General features: G+C 33.7%; 4 protein-coding genes across 11 annotated transcripts in view; 2 read left to right on the top strand and 2 right to left on the bottom strand.

The window, feature by feature from the left end:
• Positions 1-482: 482 nt before the first annotated feature.
• On the top strand, positions 483-8,409 carry LOC101504587 (flap endonuclease 1). Of its 7 annotated transcripts, none has more exons than XR_012162800.1 (19): positions 483-624; positions 749-865; positions 949-1,007; positions 1,124-1,183; positions 1,294-1,347; positions 1,447-1,495; positions 1,606-1,653; positions 1,766-1,831; positions 1,904-1,954; positions 2,541-2,660; positions 2,748-2,832; positions 2,963-3,044; positions 3,492-3,606; positions 3,747-3,803; positions 3,895-3,941; positions 4,033-4,087; positions 4,771-4,960; positions 7,027-7,144; positions 8,140-8,409. XR_012162800.1 is itself a non-coding variant. In XM_004495768.4 (18 exons), the coding sequence occupies exons 1-17, from the start codon at positions 613-615 to the stop codon at positions 7,096-7,098; spliced, it is 1,149 nt and encodes a 382-aa protein (XP_004495825.1). In that variant the 5' UTR covers positions 483-612; the 3' UTR covers positions 7,099-7,144; positions 8,140-8,409. The 7 variants fall into 7 exon arrangements, 4 of the variants coding, with proteins under 4 accessions (XP_004495825.1, XP_004495821.1, XP_004495824.1 ...); XR_012162801.1 differs by lacking the exon at positions 8,140-8,409 and adding an exon at positions 7,254-7,461; XR_001143645.3 differs by lacking the exon at positions 8,140-8,409 and adding an exon at positions 7,254-7,461 and having other exon boundaries at positions 4,771-4,925.
• Positions 8,410-9,706: 1,297 nt separating this feature from the next.
• Positions 9,707-12,105, top strand: LOC101505865 (rhicadhesin receptor). Its single transcript, XM_004495769.4, has 2 exons — positions 9,707-9,997; positions 11,413-12,105. Exons 1-2 carry the CDS (start codon positions 9,886-9,888, stop codon positions 11,955-11,957), a joined length of 657 nt encoding a protein of 218 aa, XP_004495826.1. The 5' UTR covers positions 9,707-9,885; the 3' UTR covers positions 11,958-12,105.
• Positions 12,106-12,417: 312 nt separating this feature from the next.
• LOC101506184 (glutamate--tRNA ligase, cytoplasmic) lies at positions 12,418-16,918 on the bottom strand. The gene is made up of 6 exons (XM_004495770.4): positions 16,656-16,918; positions 16,305-16,392; positions 15,696-15,849; positions 14,359-15,482; positions 13,716-14,183; positions 12,418-12,876 (listed from the first exon to the last, which is right to left on the bottom strand). Exons 1-6 carry the CDS (start codon positions 16,793-16,795, stop codon positions 12,658-12,660), a joined length of 2,193 nt encoding a protein of 730 aa, XP_004495827.1. The 5' UTR covers positions 16,796-16,918; the 3' UTR covers positions 12,418-12,657.
• A 1,045-nt stretch (positions 16,919-17,963) lies between these two features.
• Positions 17,964-19,769, bottom strand: part of LOC101506511 (phytochrome A) — a 6,492-nt gene continuing 4,686 nt past the window's right edge. For both annotated transcript variants that reach the window (XM_004495772.4, XM_004495771.3), the window contains exons 4-5: positions 18,953-19,243; positions 17,964-18,421 (exon numbers count right to left, since the gene is read on the bottom strand). In XM_004495772.4, the coding sequence (XP_004495829.1) occupies positions 18,211-18,421; positions 18,953-19,243 (502 nt within the window). In that variant the 3' untranslated portion in view covers positions 17,964-18,210. The remainder of the gene's footprint in view (positions 18,422-18,952; positions 19,244-19,769) is intronic.

Consider the following 19,769-nt stretch of genomic DNA (forward strand, 5'->3'; position numbering starts at 1 on the left):
AAATTGGAATCTACCGGCGTAGCATCCATGTTTGCGTGGGTTAAGTGACACTAATATTAAAACATAAAATATTGTTCCACATTTTACATATTTTCGAGTATTCCGTGTTAAAAACTACATATTGAATTTTTGTCTTTTTAAATGATTCAGAATATAATTTTTTTTCAAAATTTTATTTTTATTAAAATTCAAAATTTTGGATGACTTTTAAAATTAAATATCCGAAATATATAATGTTAATTTTTTTCTTTTATAGTTATACTAAAAAATTTTTCTGAATTTTTATAATGTTATTATTTTTTTTTTAAATTCTAAATTTATCAAAATTTTATTTTTATTCAAAATATATTTGATAAAATAATAGAAAGATTATTGTATAATTTCAATAGTATTACAGGGGTGGAAAACAGTAAATTTCGCATTCGGGTTGTTTGGGCCATTAACCAGATAGTAGAATGGGCCAATAACAATTGGGAACCGTACCAAAATACCCTTTCTGGATAGTGCGCGGGAAGCAGTTGATTTTCTCCCTCATTATTCTTTTTCTGCCGCCACAGTCCACAACATCCCCATTCATTTCATTTTCTCTGCAAATCTCCACACACACAAGCAATGGGAATCAAGGTATACATTTATTTTTCAAAATCTCATCCCTATCTTTTCTTTTAATTTTGTCATTTTTGTTATACAGTAGTATTACATTATTGAGGTTAATTAATTAGTTTTTAAAATGCTGATTAATTTCTAGGGTTTAACGAAGCTATTAGCCGACAATGCCCCCAAATCCATGAAAGAGAACAAATTCGAAAGCTACTTTGGGCGAAAGATCGCTGTTGATGCCAGCATGAGCATTTACCAGTTCCTTGTTAGTATTACTCTCCGGAACACATAGCGTAGTTTCCTTTTTCTGTTAATGTCACTTAATGTGTGTATTTCATTTTGGTGTAGATTGTTGTGGGAAGAAGTGGAACTGAAATGTTGACTAATGAAGCTGGCGAAGTTACTAGGTATGTAGTAATCTAAAATCTTTTAGTGATATAAGCTTAATTGTGTTTAGTTGTTTTTGTTTCAGTTTTCTGTTTGGGTTATTATTGTGTTGATTAATTGATTTTGAATTTTATAGCCATTTGCAAGGGATGTTTTCGCGGACAATCAGACTTCTAGAAGCCGGGATGAAGCCAGTGTAATAGTTTTTTGAAATAAAAATATTGTCTTTCCTTCAATAAAACCATCTGAGAATAAGTCGTTTTAATAACTGTGCTGTTGTTGATTTTTATTAATGTTCTTATGAAGATATGTGTTTGATGGGAAGCCACCAGATATGAAGAAACAAGAGCTGGCAAAACGGTATTTTTGTGGTTTTTCTGTTATTTACAGAGAATGCTATTTATAGATTCTTATCTAAAGTTACCAAATAATGCCTTTCCTTCTAAAACTTTGTTATAGTCTCTCGAAGAGAGCCGAGGCCACTGAGGGTTTGTCGGAAGCCATAGAGGTATATGTTTAGTGTGTTGGTGACTTCTCTCTATGGTTATTTTATTGTACTTGGTTTCTTGTATTATATTAAGATATTAATCCCTTGGCTGCTTTTTGTTGTTATTGTAGGCTGACAATAAGGAAGATATTGAGAAATTTAGTAAACGGACAGTAAAGGTGGGTCTTTGTTTCTTGGGCATATTTATTTGAAAAGTTTTGTTTTTCATATTACGGATAGAAGGAAGGTTTTGGTGTATACCATTGACAACACATCTTCATACTCTGGTAGGTGACAAAGCAACATAATGATGACTGCAAAAGACTTTTAAGACTCATGGGAGTGCCCGTTGTTGAGGTGAAGTTGCACTACTAAAATGAAGTGTATTGTACAATGTGTTTGCCAAAACTAAGGCTTCAAATTCTGCAGGCACCCTCAGAAGCAGAGGCTCAGTGTGCTGCTCTTTGCAAAGCTGGAAAGGCAAGTTCTTATGTGCTGCATGTCACCTTTTTAAACAAACTTCACTGAAATGAAAAGAAAATTAAATGTTGGTTTATATATTGTTAGTAACTATCATTACATTTAACTGTTGTTGTGTTGTTTGTAACTGTCATGTAACTTATAAATAAGTAGAGAATAGGAGGGGTAGAGATAAGCATTGAGTTGTTTTATGTGGATTAGGTTGGGAGAGACTAGGCTCTCTAATTCCTAGAGGATTGTGTTAGTTATTAGCAGTTATTTATTCCTATTGCAGCAATTGTAATTTCCCTCTGTTCTGTAACTGCTACTGCTGGTAGTTACTGCAGAATTGTTTTATCTATAATATTCCGTTTATCATTCTATACATTAGTCTCTTAAATACCAGTTTCTATCATATATCTATCACTTTTGATAAAACCATTTAAATTTTAAGTATGCTATTCCTTTGATATTTATTTGCATGTGATGATTCTAACTTCTGTTATGCCTTCATATCGGATTTTCAATTCATTTCAGTAAATTAATATAAATTTCCTTTGATAAAATGTTTCTGTGGAATTTATGTTGAACATTTTATATATTATAGGTTTATGCTGTGGCTTCTGAAGACATGGATTCCTTAACGTTTGGAGCTCCTAAATTTCTTCGCCATCTAATGGATCCTAGCTCAAAGAAGATTCCAGTAATGGAGTTTGACGTTGCAAAGGTCCTTAGTCCTTACAGCTTTCATCAAATATGGGTTTTTCACTGTACGATCTCCTTACTAGTTACTTCTATACTTCTCATGTTTCAGATTTTGGAGGAGCTAAATCTGACCATGGACCAATTTATTGATTTATGTATTCTTTCCGGGTGTGATTACTGTGACAACATTCGAGGTATTTTATGTCCCTTTTTTTATCCAAATGATGGTAGGTCCATGTGTGGTTTTAGGATTGCGATATGAGCTCTACATGTATATAATATAAATAATTAAATAAAATTAATAATAGTCAATGTGTGCCACAGGTATTGGGGGGCTAACAGCTTTGAAGCTCATACGTCAACATGGCTCTATTGAAAATATACTGGAAAACTTAAACAAAGAGAGGTTATTCTTATTTTTTCTATTTTGAAACTCACTGTTTTCCAGTGTATGCAATTTAATACTTATCAAATGCGTGATGAAGGCTTGTGACAGAAGGTTTTACTTGTTTATCTTTGTCATGTTTGTGTTGCATTACAAATCAGATATCTGGTCCGGATATTTGGATTTTTAATGATAGAAAAACTTATGACACATTCTGCAACTGCATGCTTTTGTAATGTTTCATACCATGGCTAAAATTTATTAATATTGCAATATATCAATTATGTTGATGGAATCCATGAGGAATTTGGCTACTTTATCTGGTGATGAGAAAGCTTAGCTAGCACATAAACTCAATTATGCTATCTAAATGCTCTTTCTTTTGAAAGCAAGGTTCATGATATTTATTGTGATGTTGATCTTTCAAGTTTCACATTAGGTACTACTTACATTGAAAGCATTGTTCAGGTACCAGATACCAGATGACTGGCCGTATCAAGAGGCTCGACGACTTTTTAAGGAACCAATAGTCTCAACTGATGATGACGAACTTAATCTTAAGTGGTCTGCTCCAGATGAAGAAGTAATAACTATTTTGTTTGAGAAAATTAAATATTCTTTCAAATGCAGAGATTTGCGTACTGACATATCTGTGTTTGTTCTATCTATATATCAAGTTATTTGGCAAGATAACTAGGTCACATTATGTTGCCTTTCTTACAGGGTTTAGTAACATTTCTGGTAAATGAGAATGGGTTCAACAGTGACAGGGTAACAAAGGTATGCAGCTAAATATGTACTTAGAGTTGGGTTCCAATGTGTTTTTGTTGCTTATTCATAAACAATGTTCTGATTTCTGTTTTGATGTTAGGCAATAGAAAAAATTAAAGCAGCAAAGAACAAGTCATCCCAAGGCCGGTAAGTGATTCTTAACTCACTGGACATTAGTGTTTGACCTTTTCTCTTTTCTTGTCATACCTAACTTTTTGTTTCTTTCTGAAAATACTAGACTGGAATCATTTTTTAAACCAACTGCAAACACATCTGTACCCATCAAACGGAAGGTATGTATCCACTACATCGATCACCTTCAACATGTGTTTACTTTCAAAGTTATTGCAAAAGGTCTGGCAAGTTCCTCACCAAAGCATTTATGGTCAGACTTTGGGCCTGCTGCGAATGAGTTTTTTTTTGGGTTCCTATTTTTCTGCCTGAAACTAGATCACGGATTATTGTTTCCATGCATAGTTTTCATATTGTTTCCTTGCATAACTTTCATCCTCTTATGGTGTTAAATAGATGATGGAAAAAACCATTCCGTTCCATGAAAACATCACATTAACTTAAAGTGTGTGAAAGAAACCATTGAGTACAAATTTTTTAAGTTCGAGATATTGATACACATTATTCATGTATTTGATATGGGATATTTTTATCGGATTTCTTCTCAAAATGCCATGATGAACAACATTGTTGGGTACAGAAAAAGAAAAAAAAACAATTGAACACCCTGATTTGTGTGACAAGCAATATCTTTATCCTATCTTTCGTTCACTAACTGGATTTGGAGCTATTCACTCCAGTCCCCCCTTTACTATTCCTTTATTTTTGAAATAGTAATAACGAGGTGACTTTTCTTCGACATCTGAGAAAAAATTTGAATTACCAAAACACAGGAGTTTTTACCAAATTTACTAGAAATGTTAAAGCTGATATGCTAGCATAATTTTGCCACACTTAATGACAGGAAAGCAAATGCATGCTTAGATCTTTCAAACCAGCAATTGATCATAAGATGTCCTCTCTGCAAATTTCTAACTGGTCAAGGCCCATGATTTTTGGGAAGTTGAGCATGCCGGTCTATAATCTGGGTTCCAAGCTTTCTGTGCCCATTGTCTAGAGGTGTTTGCTTTGGTCCCTGAAGCTGAATTGTCCTGGTGAACCATCAATGTCCATATACGCTTATGCATAATCTGTCTTTTAGTAACTGACATAATAGTTCTTCTACTAATTTTGCATGAGAAAGTTTAAAAAACAACATCAGGCCTTGTATATCTCTTAACTTTTATAGGCCATTCCTTGCTTCACTTTTAGTTCCTTTAGCTTAAAGGCTTCTGGATCTAGTTAGCTACTGTCTTAAATTTTCAAGAAGTCTCGTTTTTTTATGCTGAAGCAAATTCCCATTGATTAGGCTGAGATTAAAACAGGACTGGAGAGATTTTTTATCTTTCTTTTCTTCTGCCTCTTATCGCATCCTCCTTTTCATATAAACTATATTTATCTATACGTTATATCCAATGAATATTGATCACAACTGATACTGCATCTGGCATATACTATGCTACCCCAATGTGCTATCGATAAGCCAGCCGTGCTCCACATGGTGTTGAGTTAGGGGATAAAATGTTTAATACGAGCAGAAAAGATGCTCTATATGGGCTCATAAGTTATAGTTTTGTTGTCAATCTTAGAGCTTAAAAATTTCAGTTGGATACTATCTTAGGTACTATAATAGTGAGAGATAATGTTCTATATAAATTGATGATGAAGTCCAACATGGACATCACAGTTAAAATGACTAATAGGATCAGAAAAACTACTGAAATTATAGGGCTTTCAAGTCTCATTCCCTAATTTCCGTTAGCCCCTGATGACAGCCGTTCTCCCTCCACCACTTACTCTTTACTCACGACAGCCGTTCTCCTCCCTTCATAACAGCACGTTTCTATATTTTGGTTCTTTCTTTTTTGGGATACATATGGTAAAAGTATTGTAAATTTGCAACTGAGACCACTAGTGTTTTCAAAAATATGTCTAATAGTAGTTTGGATAAGAGAAACAAGGATATATTTAGGAGATTGTGTGGTGTCTTTGGAACATAAATGGTGGTGAAACTGTTAGACCTCTTATTAGTATTGTTATTATATATTATATATTATATATATTATGTTGCAGATATTATATTAGGCAGCAGTTATGTTTGCAGGCATTATTGCATAAATTGTATAAATAGGAAAACTGATGGAAAAGTCAGTAGGCAATTATTTGGGAATTGGATACTGGTTGGGAGAGATCAAGATCCTAAACTCTTGGAAGGGAGAGACCCAAGACTCTCGAATTTCTTGGGAACCCATCGTGTAATTCTATTGTATCATCAATAAAGGTCGTTTGTTTCCCTTACATCTCAACAGAATTATTAAGGGATGATGAACCAAACATGACCAGCGGCACAGTGAATAAACGATAGGAAGTTGGCGCGTTGACCTCACCATTAACAGGAAGTTGCTGGAAGAATGCATGTGATGCTGCACTGAACTTTTCTAGTGATAGTGCTCAAGGGAATGGCCATTTAATGACCTTTGTACCAAACTGTGGTGTCACCTTGGAAAGGGTCAGCCTCCTTGATGGTAACTGTGACAGCGTTGCTTGGAAAAGGATTTTGAACATAATTATTATAGTAGTGTTCCATGCATAAGTAAACATGGCAGCAAAAGAGTGGGGGTGGGACAACTTATGGAGGATGATATGACGATGATACCATGTTGAAGTTCTAGGGTTTTAGATTAAGAGGGAAGAGAAGAATTTAGAACTTTGAGTTGTTATTATGGTTTGGTGTGATTGATGATTTGATCCAATGCAAAAACATGAAACACTAAAAATACTAATTCACTACTAAGAAATCCTACGTTGAAAACAAATCATGCTAACAATACAGAATTATGGGAAGTAATCTCCAGAGATATTCTAAGATATATTTTTTATTTAAAACGAAATAAATCCTTAATGTAATCTTAAGATAATATCAAGATATTTTCATATCAACTAACAAGAATCCTAATGAAGCAACAGCTTTTTCAAAATATCCGTGGATAGTTTATCTAAACAAAAACATAGTACTTTTTTTATGTTAAGATAATGGAAAAAATTAAAAGCACCGTAGAACACAGTACTATTTTGGTTCTCTAGGTCCATGGTTTGACATGCACTGTTTTTCTTTTGACAGGAAACTCCAGTGAATGATGCTAAAGGAACTAACAAGAAAACTAAGGCCAGTGGCGGTAAGAAGAAAAAATAGCTGGCTTTGTATCTTACATTGGTCGAGTCATTTACATGTTGATCAGGTTAGTTTGTTCTGGATGTTTCTTTCCTCACTGCCTAATTTATGTGACTGTCCATTTCGTACCTATTTACATCTGTAGCTCTGCCTCTCTTTTCTCTGGTTTCTTGCAGTTTGTTTGAAGGATAATCAATTTGTAATAGTGATGCTCAGTCTTCCAAATTGTATAATATTTATGTGAAATAGATTCGAGGAATTTGACTAATATAAGTTAGAGAATTCTGGTATTTAACAAATCGAGATACAGTGCTTCACTTGGTAGAGATGCTCTTAATCTTCCCTTTTTTTGGGGCTTAATTTGACTTAACATTGTTTTTCCTACTTCCCTGCCTAACTGCTTCACTATCTTGTGTCTGAATATTTTGCACGCCTTCAATTGTAGCTGCACAGCTACTTGGAAAATTAGGTTCTGTTTATTTTGTGAAAACATTTCGTGTTAGTGTTTTCTAAAATGTGTGTTCATTTCAATTTGGTAAAGATATTTTAAGTATATCATTGTTATTGAGAGACTCTTTTGTTATAAACTATGGGCCTATTGTATACCAAACTAATATCAGATATATATGGAGTTTAGTTTTAAGATCAGTATTGGGTCGATCAAGTTAAATGTTTTTATATATGACGGAATCAAGTTCAATTTTGTACACCAATATCCAATGTGTTAAGCTCCTGCTCTATTTCGTTGCTAGTTTGAACTTGGGATACTCATCCTTTTCTACATTTGCGTAAGAATTTCGTCGCTGGACTCTTAAAAAGTCATTGTGTCAATATCCCAATATTTTTGTTTTCAAATCCAATGTCTTGTGTTTGTGGTGAAAGCAATATGGTTGCTTACCAATTTGGTTAGGTAACATGTGGGGCTTGCCTATGTCCAGGTTAAGCTATAAAAAAAATTAGGTTTTTATTTTGTTTTTCTAATTACCTTTTTATCTATTACGAGATATTTTTACACCTTTTGAACACGGGACTAATTTCCCTCGATCATATTTTTTTTTACAGAATCTCCCTCGAGCATATGATAGTGTGATTGTGTCGAAGTGTTCCGAATTATTACATTGCAGATGAAGTCTTATAAATTTTATATAATTATTAGATTCTCATATAGTAGGCATTTCCAAATATATATTTCTTCCTGGCTAAAAAGTTGGTGTATATAATTGACAGATCCTTTTTTGTAACCCTTTCTTTTAACTCTATTTGCTATTAAGATCCTTTGCATTTGAACAAACTTTCAGTAACTGAAAATAACGAATCGGCCATTGTTTATTAGATCTTATTGTATAAGCATCCCTCAACCTCAAGTTCTCAACCCTGAATTTAATTTCAAGGAATAGCAACCCACATACACTAGAAGTGAAAACGAAATACAAAACAATGTAAAATGGATAATAGTAATAACTGGCATAAATTCCAACGCACTCCTATTTGCTAGCATAAATTCCAATGCACTCCTATGTGCTAGCATAAATTTCAATTATTGCATATCTTGTTTAATTGTTTTCGTCTTCAAATAAAAAAATTAAAAGCTAATTTACCACGGTACAAGTAAAGGAGCGAAAGGAGCATCTTTTTAATGCAAAGGCAAAAAGGTTCAACTACAATACGAGAGAACCGAGTTCCTCCTATACATATAATACGTAATTAATCATTATAAAAGGAACTGAAACATACAAGAGTAAATGATAATCCAAATGAAAATTATGATATGACCCTGCTTTACGAATGAGTTGGCACAAGCATTTGCCTCTTCTAAAATATAATAATTGAAGACACGCAAATAATCAAATGCTTAACCGAATTTAACAATCCATCATACACACTCATCAATTTTGTCTCTTCATTATTGAATCTACTTTTTTTTTTTTTTTAATTATTCATTCAAATTTGTTGTAGTCACAAGTCACTGCACGAAAACAGTAAAAAAAACATATACAATAAAAAGATCATACAAAAGCTGCGAGGACCAATGAGACTCCTCTCGTCTCCCCTAAGATTTATTGCTCACACTCACACTTCATTTCTCCTTCTTCCACGTGTGACATGCTATTATGCACCCAAAGTATAAGCTGTTAATATAAGTTACAATATCTTCAAACATAAAAACATAATTTTTTTTGGTAAACCTTAAGTATCTCGACTCATCGGTAAGTCGGAGAATAATCTTTTAAATTTTAAAATAGAGTTCAAACCTCGATCAACAAATGTTTTTGTCCATATACAATGATTAGAGATTACAATCCTAATAACATATTTAAGAGACCGCCAACCGTATAACAAAATAGTTGACAATTTTCAATATCAAGAGAGCAAAGGATCAAAACTTGAAAAGGGCCCAAACTAAGAAAGAGGCCCATCAGTCTCTATCTTCTGAAGTATTTGTCTTCCACGTTAATTCATTCGGTTTTTTTTTTATCCGATTTCAGTTTAGTTTCTAGCAGTGTAAAATACACAAGTGAATTCTAGCTTTCGATACTATATTTGAAAAAACTATACTTAAAGTTGGAGAAATGGTTGGTGAGAGTGTGACAAACATAAATAAAGAACTTTTATTATATTTGCTCACTTAACTCAACCTCAGCTGTCTTGCTATAAATTCACAAAACAAAAACCCACCTTTTCCAACCAACTCATTTCTTTGTTTCTTTTCATTCTTCTCCATTTTTATCAACTTCTATTCCATACCATTTACTTCTTCCTTGATTGCCTATAGCTACTTCTATATTTATACAACTAAATTAATAAACCATGAAGCTCACACACTCCATGTTTGTTGTGAGTTTGACTCTCTTCATAGCCACCACTTTCTCATCAGATCCTGACTCTCTTCAAGACCTTTGTGTCGCTGACCTTGCCTCAGGTACTTACCCTTTTACATCACTACTCTCTTTTCCATTCATATATAGATATAAATCATCACTATAGGCTACAAATTGACAACTATGCACATTTTCATGTGCCAACACCTCATATTAACACGCGGTGTCATATTTGACATTGCAATAACAGTAACACGTGCTTACATTTAAACTACAATTAGTATATATATGTGTGTGTGTAAGTGTAGTGTTTAATGTTAATGTCATTATTTTCTGAAAACCCAATTCCTGCTCCTATTTTTTAAACATTTTTTTAAAATTTAATCGTAGTTTTGATTATTTATTCAGATTTTTAGCTAAAAAATAAATATTTGACATATTTACTATCTCATAATGTAAAACTATTTATATGCATTAATTATTATATGTAATTAATTTAAGAATAAAATGAATAACTTTAAATTTTGAAATTGAAAATTTTACAATTATATTTTAATTTTATAAATATTAATTATTCAATATTATTGTATTATATGTCACGTCGTTTAAAATATATCAGATAACTATTTTGTTGTTAAAAAATTCAAAAGATAAATTAAAATTGTTGAATTTTAAAATAAAAAAAATAAAATTAATAAAAATAAAAGGGTCTAAATTGCGATTAAATATTTTTTATTAAAATAATAAGACAAGATTTGATCGTTTTTATTTAATTTTTTCCAATTCATTTTTTTTTTCCAACTATACTCTATCTGAAGAAAAAAATATATAAACAAAAATTATTTTAAAAAAATTATATATTTAATTTAAAATTTGGATCATATAAGTCAAATTTTCAAATACTATTTTTTTCTTATATTTCTTAGTATTTTTTCCTTCTTATATTTCATTTGGAGATAGTAAATAACTCAAACTCATTCCTAATGGCATATCACTTCTACCATACTGCTTTAATGTTGCTTTTTTCTGACTCCACTGTTTAATGATTAGTATTCCCACCAACATGATTAAGTTTCATTTGTCTCTTACCTGCATTGCTTAGCACCACCAGTTGAATAATGAATAGGTTAGTTGTTATTATTATTATTATTGTTATTTAGAGTACTCCACTATCGTACATTGCAGAACATTCTATCAAATATCAAACGATTTCACATTTCAACTTCGTAATCAAAGTTAAATGCATGATTGAAATTTGAAGAGTCCAATATTTGATCAGACGCTCTGCAATGTGCAATTACATCAAATCAAATGTGAGATTTCTTAACCACAAGAAGTCACCATTCTGAATAAAAATTAAAATAATCTAATATTTTTCAACGTCGACTCGAAATATGGCCCAAATAAAACTTGAACAATCCTCTTCTCAAAAGTTAGCTATGTAGATTTAAGAGGTGCTAATTTTATTTTATTTTATCTGAAAAACTAATTCTATGAAGGCTGTAATATAAAAAAGGTGTGACAGTGAACGGATTCAGTTGCAAAGAGGCATCCAAGGTAAATGCCTCTGATTTCTTCACCAATATACTAGCCAAACCAGGATCCACCAATACCACATTTGGCTCAGTTGTGACTGGAGCCAATGTTCAGAAAATCCCAGGACTCAACACTCTTAGTGTCTCTCTGTCAAGGATTGACTATGCCCCAGATGGCCTCAACCCACCTCATACTCACCCACGTGCCACTGAGGTGGTGTTTGTTCTTGAAGGGCAACTAGATGTAGGGTTCATAACCACAACAAATGTGCTTATATCAAAAACCATTAGCAAAGGTGACATTTTTGTGTTCCCAAAAGGCTTGGTTCACTTCCAAAAGAACAACGGCAATGTACCTGCTGCAGTTCTTTCAGCCTTCAACAGCCAACTTCCAGGCACACAGTCCATTGCTACTACCTTGTTTGCAGCCACGCCTTCTCTTCCAGACAACGTGTTGACCAAGACATTCCAGGTGGGTACCAAGGAGGTTGAGAAAATCAAGTCTAGGCTTGCACCCAAGAAGTAAAATTATCATGGTTCTGTGGTTGTTTTATCAATGTGAATTATTCTTCTTTTAAACTGTCTCTTTACAAATCATGTTGGGAGCATTCATTTGTATAATAATTGAAATTTGGAAGTAAGTTTGTTAATCAAACCTGCAGCTATCATGATGATTCTCTTGACTTGTTATTCCTGCCTTATATTTATTCTACTATGAGGGAATAGTAAGACAACTCATTTTATAAATACTTGCCATCCAAACTCTCACACCGACAAAATAAGCATTAAACAAAATTTATAAATACTTACCATCAAATTCTAGCGCAAATGGTTAGTGCATAGTGTGTGAGAGTGTTGTAGCTTTATAAATACTTACCATCAAATTCTAGCGCAAATGGTTAGTGCATAGTGTGTGAGAGTGTTGTAGCTCTAAAGTACTTTGATTCCTCTACTTTTACAAATAAATCGCTTTGACTTGAATCATCTATAGAAAGTCATTTTGAATTCACCGTCAGGCAAAGATGCGTAAACTAAATAACTTTTCCGTTCAGACCAACAACTTGTCCCCCAAAACAAATAAGATATTCAAATTTCTAGTCGCTAGTCCAAAACCCAATTATCATGGGTTGCTTATAAACATAACACTGTAGTGATGGTACACATTAAGATAGTTCCACAAAGTTATATCCAAATTACTAACTTGTAATTCAAAGAACAAAATGTTTTTACTTAGAACTTGTCTGCTGCCTGCCATCTGGGATTGAAAATAACACAATTGGTTTTGAAGGCCGAACAAAGGGAACATCACACCTGAAATATCCCTTTCTCTCAAGCTGCAATACCTCTCCACGCTGAAGACTTCGCATATTGGAGTCTCCATATGCTAGAATCTCCTTTTTTGTACATGGGTTGAGAACATCAATGATATCCTCATTATCTTCAACCTGCAAACAAAGTGAACATAGACTGTTATTACCATAAACTTTAGCAGGGAAGCAGACAGGTTTGATATTTTCAAAGTACGAGTAAGAGACAAAATGAACACCAAACCAAGGGTAAGCACTATGCAGGATTGTATTGGATGCTTTAAGAGAATGGGATCAGGGTGGACTGTATAATAAGGTCAATCTGGTACTATAAAACTTGTGCCATGGCAGGTTCAAGAAAGGCTCGACAATATAAGACATCAAATTCTTATAGCATATATGGTAAGATAGACAAGTGCGTATGAACACCTTACAGTATAGACAAATATTCACTTGAACAAAAGAGTCAATTTTCTGTCAAACTAAAGCCAAGGCTTATGGTGGGTGATATGATTGTTAGAGAGGTAGGGGCCAAGAGACTGAGTAATAAGTTGTGGCAATCGTAAGTGCCATGGTGAGGCGGCTGGCTGATGATAGTGTATAGGTTAAGTGTCGGTGGTTGGAAGGGGATGATGTTTAGTTTCAGCCAAATATTATTCTATGTATACACCAAAATACTATGACAGGCAGACAACAAAGTCATTGAAAAAGTGTCTTTCATAGAACACTTCAAAGAAGAACTAACATTTCAGGCTTCAGCCCAATACTAAAATCAAGCAATTCTTCCATGAGCACAATGTAATCAAAAGAAAGACATCAAGCGATTGCATAGATTATTTTATTATTTTAAACTTTTGATTAGTTTTGTCCGTAGAAACTGTCTGGACACATGAATTCCTCATGAAAATATTCACATATTATTATATATTTTCCTTTATGTTTGTTAATGACAGAAACCAGCAGAGAACAAAAGATACCTTTTTCTTCGTAATTAGATAATCAAACTCTGTCAATGTCAAGCTAACTAGTTCATCAGAGTCAGGTAGCCAAGTGAGCTTCAATTTTGTGGTCTTCACAGATCCTTCGAGATGCAAAACACCACTCAACCCTGTGACATTCCCATCTTGGTTCTTCTCTACTTCCTTTATTATGGCATTTCCCCAATCCATCAAGGTTACTTCCTCACCAGCAGATATGGACTCTGCGTCAGCATAGTCAATCCATATCCTTTTAGTATATGTGGTAGCTTTAGTTCCGGCAGCTTCATATTTCTTGTGCCTAGGTATGATGCGGACAAATGATTTCTCAGGACCATCAGTGAGGGTCAACAATACACGTCTCTCTGCAATGACAGCAGTGTGTCTGGGACATACAGGGTCAATAATCTTCTTATTGATGGTCCAGAGCTTGTCCCACTCCATGAGATTGAGATTTTTTGATGCCCCCTGTGCAAGTCACAAAACAGTCTTCAACATTTTAAGCTTGGGTTATACAACAATAATGTACAAAGAAGGAAAGAAGTATGACAACTGAACGACATATTCTACTGTATTTCTTATTTGCTAGCAAGTGCACATTTTTTTATTTGACATATAAATGAAAGCAAAATCGTTTACGTACTTGTTCAACAATAAATTGTATTAATGCTTCAACTTTCAACCCTCTGCGCACAATTCCTCGCACTGTAGGAAATCGTGGATCATCCCATCCATCAACTTTTCCGTTTTGGACAAACCATAGAAGCTTTCGTTTGCTGAGAAGAGTGTAGACCATATTCAACCGACTAAATTCATAGAGGATAACTTTCCTCACTCCCATGTCCTCTTGAATCCGGTAATACTGAGCATTGCGATCATGGTATTCACTTGCCCGAAGGGCATGTGTGATACCTTCCTTAGCATCAACATATGGACATGCAAAGTCATAAGTGGGATACACTTTATACTTGGATCCAATCCTATGATGAGGCATTGTATTGCAACGATAATAAACAGGATCACGAAGGGATTTGTTTGGGTCTTGCATATCCAACTTCCCACGGACAACACACTGCAAGCCCCTCTCTGATCCTGCAATCATTTCCTTCCATAATTTCAAATTCTCATCTACACTGTTGTTTCTGCATTTAGATTCTATGCCATCCATTCTCTCTTGTTGCATTTGTTCGCGTGGAGTGTCATCTACATATGCTTTACCCTGGCTAATTAACTTTTCAGCCACTTCCATCAACTCAGGGAAGTAATTTGATGTATATGTAATTTTTTCATATTTGATACCCAATGTATCAATATCTTTCACTATGCTGTCCACAAACTCGTTACTTTCTTTAGCAGGATTTGTATCATCAAAACGCACAATAATCTGACCTTGGTATCGCTGAGCAAAATACTTGTTCAACAAAGCTGCTTTTGAGTGTCCAATGTGAAGATAGCCACTGGGTTCAGGCGCAAATCGCAAACGAACTTTTCCAATTTCAGCATCTGGAAGATCTATTTCTGCTGAAGGTTTGCTTCCTAACTTATTAATTTCAGATACATCCCCATTCACATTCTTCACTTTATCCGTGACGACTGGATGATCTTTTGGCTTGGTTGCAGATGGCTCTCCCAATCCTTTTTTGCCAATATATGTTGTTGTGACTTCGTTTAAGGCAGTACCGTATTCTGTGACTATTGAATTGTACCATCGTGCAAGATTTGGATATTTCTTTGACTTCCTCAAGCTTTCCCATCTCTTTCCAGTTCCTGAAAGAGCATATTGTAGATAGAGATAACAATGAACCATCAAGTTAGACAGATTATTGGTTGAAGAGGCTGCAAAGTTACTAAAGAACAGAGAAATGGAAGATAGTGTAATTTGGCTGCACAGACTACCATAGGAATGGTGTTAAAAGAGACCTAGTTGTAGTATCGCAGGTGAATTTGAATAGATATGATAAAATCATAAAGTATCTTTACCTGCAAGACCTTCCCAGATAGCTAGATCAGCAATTGATAATGAATAACCAACTAAAAATGTACGCTTCTCCAAGTAGTCATCTATATATTTGCATCCAGTCTCAAATGCAGGGCCTGATGACAGTACAGGTGCATACTCCAACAATTCATCAATCTGAAAAGCCAAGGAAGGGAAATGAGAAAAAACAAGGACACAACGACTGAGCAAACAACCAGAAGCAAATGGCAAATATTGAAAAGAAAATATAAAACTCCATTCTTGGACAACATCACGTAGGCCATGTTTGGATAAATAGCTTAATCAAGTGATTATAGCATTAGCACTTTACGTATAAGCTAATTTATATCAAAAGATGAAATAAAGTCAAACAATGATCATATAAAAGTTGTTTTTTTTCAAAGTAAACCATCAAATCCGGAGTTTGTACCACACTTTCAAAAAGTACATTGAGATTATGAATATTTCAAACAAGGCTCCGACTATGTCAAATGTCAAATGTTACTCATATCAGTCCTTCTATCAAATATGTATAATTAAAGTGTCAACAAACTATTACAGTGTTTCATTTGAATAAAAGATGCGGTGTTATGTAATATGAATAAAATGACCTGACTAGTTTCAAATGCATTTTGGCCATAGAAATTGGCAATTCTGGCGATATAACGTAGAAGAACAAATGGTCCACGCAATTTCAACCTGTAATGAAAATGAGTGCAAATTAGTAGATCGTAGATGTAGCGGGAATTAAATTGAAAGGATTAACATAATCCATTTCCGAAGGGGTAACGATACATAACTAAAATAAAATTCAATGTAATGTTATCGACGTTGTGTTATTTCGAAGTAAAATAAAATTCAATGTAATGTTATCGACGTTGTGTTATTTCGAAGTAATTGAGCTGAGCATGTGTTGGTAGTTGAAGAAATGAAAATACAGTTTGGTGAGAAAGAAAACGTACCCGTTGGAGAAGATAAATGTGGGGGCGGAGTCAGAAGGGAGGGAGGTGTCGATGGATGGAGAAAATCCGGCGAGCTTTGCGGCGGCGATGACTGATAATGGTGGTGTGGCGGCGGAGAAGGAAAAGGTATTGATGTCCATTTGGAAGAGATTGCAAAGGATTGATGGCGTCGCTCTCTGCTAGGTCAAGACTAGACTAGAGTTTTCAGTGGAGAAATTGTAACTATTTGAACAACTTTAAATTAATTGACAACTTCTTCTTTGAATATTTTGTCATACTAAATAGCATCGCTCAATAGTTGTTACATTACTGTAATAAATTATGTAAACACATAATTGAGAAAACCTAAATGTATGTGAGCACTATTTATTTAAATAAAATTATAAATAAAATAAAAAATATTCAGAGAGATAATTATTTATTAAAATATTATTTTTAAGAGACATATTTTGATTTTCATATTCTAAAAGAAGGACGGTTTATAATTTTCTTTTAAAAGAATTTTATAATCAAAATTTTATAATTTGAATTTCAATAAATTATCATAAGAATTTAAAGGATTTGAAATGATTAAGTGGATTTATAACATTTCAAAGGATTCAATAAATGTTTGTTATGCTTTATTTTAATGTAATATTTTGAAGAAAAATCTCCCTATAACTCATTGCCCTTCATTCACATTATAGAGTCATTGCTTCCACAACCAACAACTTCTTATTGTCTTATTTTGTTTATCTTTTTGTGATCGAAGTTCTACCACTAATTATTCTTTTAAATATACAAATTAGGAAATAGAGATTTAGAGAAAAGAAGAAATAAAAATTTACAGGAAGAAGATAATGTATTTTTGGATTCAGAGATTTTATATTTTAGAAATAAGAAAAATAGAAAATTTTGAAAGCTATTGCAATTGATGTCAAAATACTATGTATAGCATGACTTACGCGCGGACAAATCTCTATATCACTTAATGTGACACTCAACACACCTACAAAACTACTTTAGAAAGAAATCAATTTGACTAGAATAATTCAATACAAATGAGACTTCTGCAAATTCATAAATTTAGAATTTCAATTTAATAACTTATTCATTATTTCAGGTACCAATTTAATAACTTACTCCAAAAATTACACAAACATTTGATTATTCAATCAAAGAGAATCGAACTTTCCAAAAAAAATCAATGCCGCATTTCTCACTATGATTTTTTCAAACAAAATACATAATGAGGTTTCATGATAACATGAGAAACCCAAAAAAAAGAGGAACAAAACAATTGATAACTAATGGAGACAAGAACCAAAATAGAATTTCTGGAGAAGAAACCAATGCCATTAAACGTGTTCTAACGTTTCATTTTGCAACAATAATTGCTTTTACAATAAAAAACGTAAAACTTGACTGAGAATACATATCTACAACATACGTTACAACAAGTTATTATAGAAACAAATCAGAGTTACAATGAACAAGGAATGCATCAATTAATATCTGATGTACAAAGCAAACACATCATCATGTTGTATCATCTTTTATTAATTTATCCAAAATTTTAACCTTTCAACTTATGAGCTGCTGCAAGTTCAACAGATAGGATAAAAGATGATTTGCCTGCTTCTTTTAAATAACGAACATCTCCATTCATAAGCTTTAGCAACTTTCTACTGATGTGTAGGCTAATACCCTCTTCTGATTCTAGCACATTATTTCCAAACATCTCGTTCAACAATGCTTCTGCCACCCCACTACCACCGTGTGTTATGCTACACACACAAAAACAGATATTAGTTTTAAGCTAAAACCAGCTGGTTATAACTTACATTGAAAGTTTTTTTATCTATTACAAGAAAAGTCTTGTGCTAATGACAAGTAGAGAAATTTCACAAATCTATTTCCCGCATCCATGCAATCTTGCACCGGGATATTTACTAGGACAAAGAACTATACAAGTTTCTTCTGTTCCTAAGGTAGACAGACTCCTAGTACAAGAGAACTAGGTGTTAATGTGACATCATGCATCAATTCATACCACATTTTTTTCTCTAGGCGTGTTGGGAGCTTCTGTTAATTGCAGTTAGTTTAGTTTGTTGCCTACTTTCCGTTAAGCTAGTTACTTATGGTTATGAGCCGAAAAACTTAGCGGTTTGGGTCATGTATATATAAACACTTGTATCCTATAATAATCAAGAGCTAAGATCGTTACACGGCATTTAAATCGCGTATAATCAAGAATACATACTGTTAATCCATGAAGTAATTGGGGAGTTTCAAATGCATGAGTATGGAAAAGTTACCTGAGCTCCAAATTAACAAGATGGACAGATTTCCCCAACTGTTCTTTAGTTAGAGAGGCTGCTATAACAACCTGACCTCCATTTGGTGAGGAATTGATGGAAATTAGTAAGAAGTCAGCCAAGACCTGCTGAAGCCTAAGACTATCACCATACAAGGTTTCCATCGCGATATGCTCGGCAACATCATTGACTATTCGGATTCCCTTTGTGTTACTCCTTGTCACGACTTGACTAAGAGCGGTAACCAGTACCTCATGCAAAGTGAATTCAGCCATCTCAAGATCCAAGTATCTGTTGAAAAGAAGGAATATTAAGCTGTTAGGAAAGATGCCGAGCCAAATAATGTCCGAAAGTGTTTGTATTTGGTCCGGTGTACAAAATTTCATAAAGATGAACTAATCTAGCGCTACTCGACTTTGAAAGCACAGTGTGAATGAGAAGTAAGCAATGAGAATCAACACTATATACCTTGTTTCAAAGATGTTAGCTATATTTAGGAAATACTATATTGATATACTCTGCCAAAACATGATGCAGAAACTTCATATCTAGAACCATGAAAACAACAACAGCATGAATTTTCTGCAAACCAACAAACTGGGGCTTAAAGTCGTAATTCTTTCTGTTCTTGAGTGCATCAAATTGGTCAAGTGGGTTACTAGTGATCACATGTATAACTTTTTTGTGAACTTGTGAACACTTGTTTTAGATGCAAGCTAAAAAGACTACGCTTTTACAAGAAAATATCCATTATAAGAATCAGAGACCTGACCATGAGATTAATTTTTTTGTCTTGAGCTTAAATGTGATTTCAGCA

Source organism: Cicer arietinum, chromosome 4, assembly GCF_000331145.2.
Source record: "Cicer arietinum cultivar CDC Frontier isolate Library 1 chromosome 4, Cicar.CDCFrontier_v2.0, whole genome shotgun sequence".
In the NCBI taxonomy this organism is placed as follows: Eukaryota; Viridiplantae; Streptophyta; class Magnoliopsida; order Fabales; family Fabaceae; genus Cicer; species Cicer arietinum.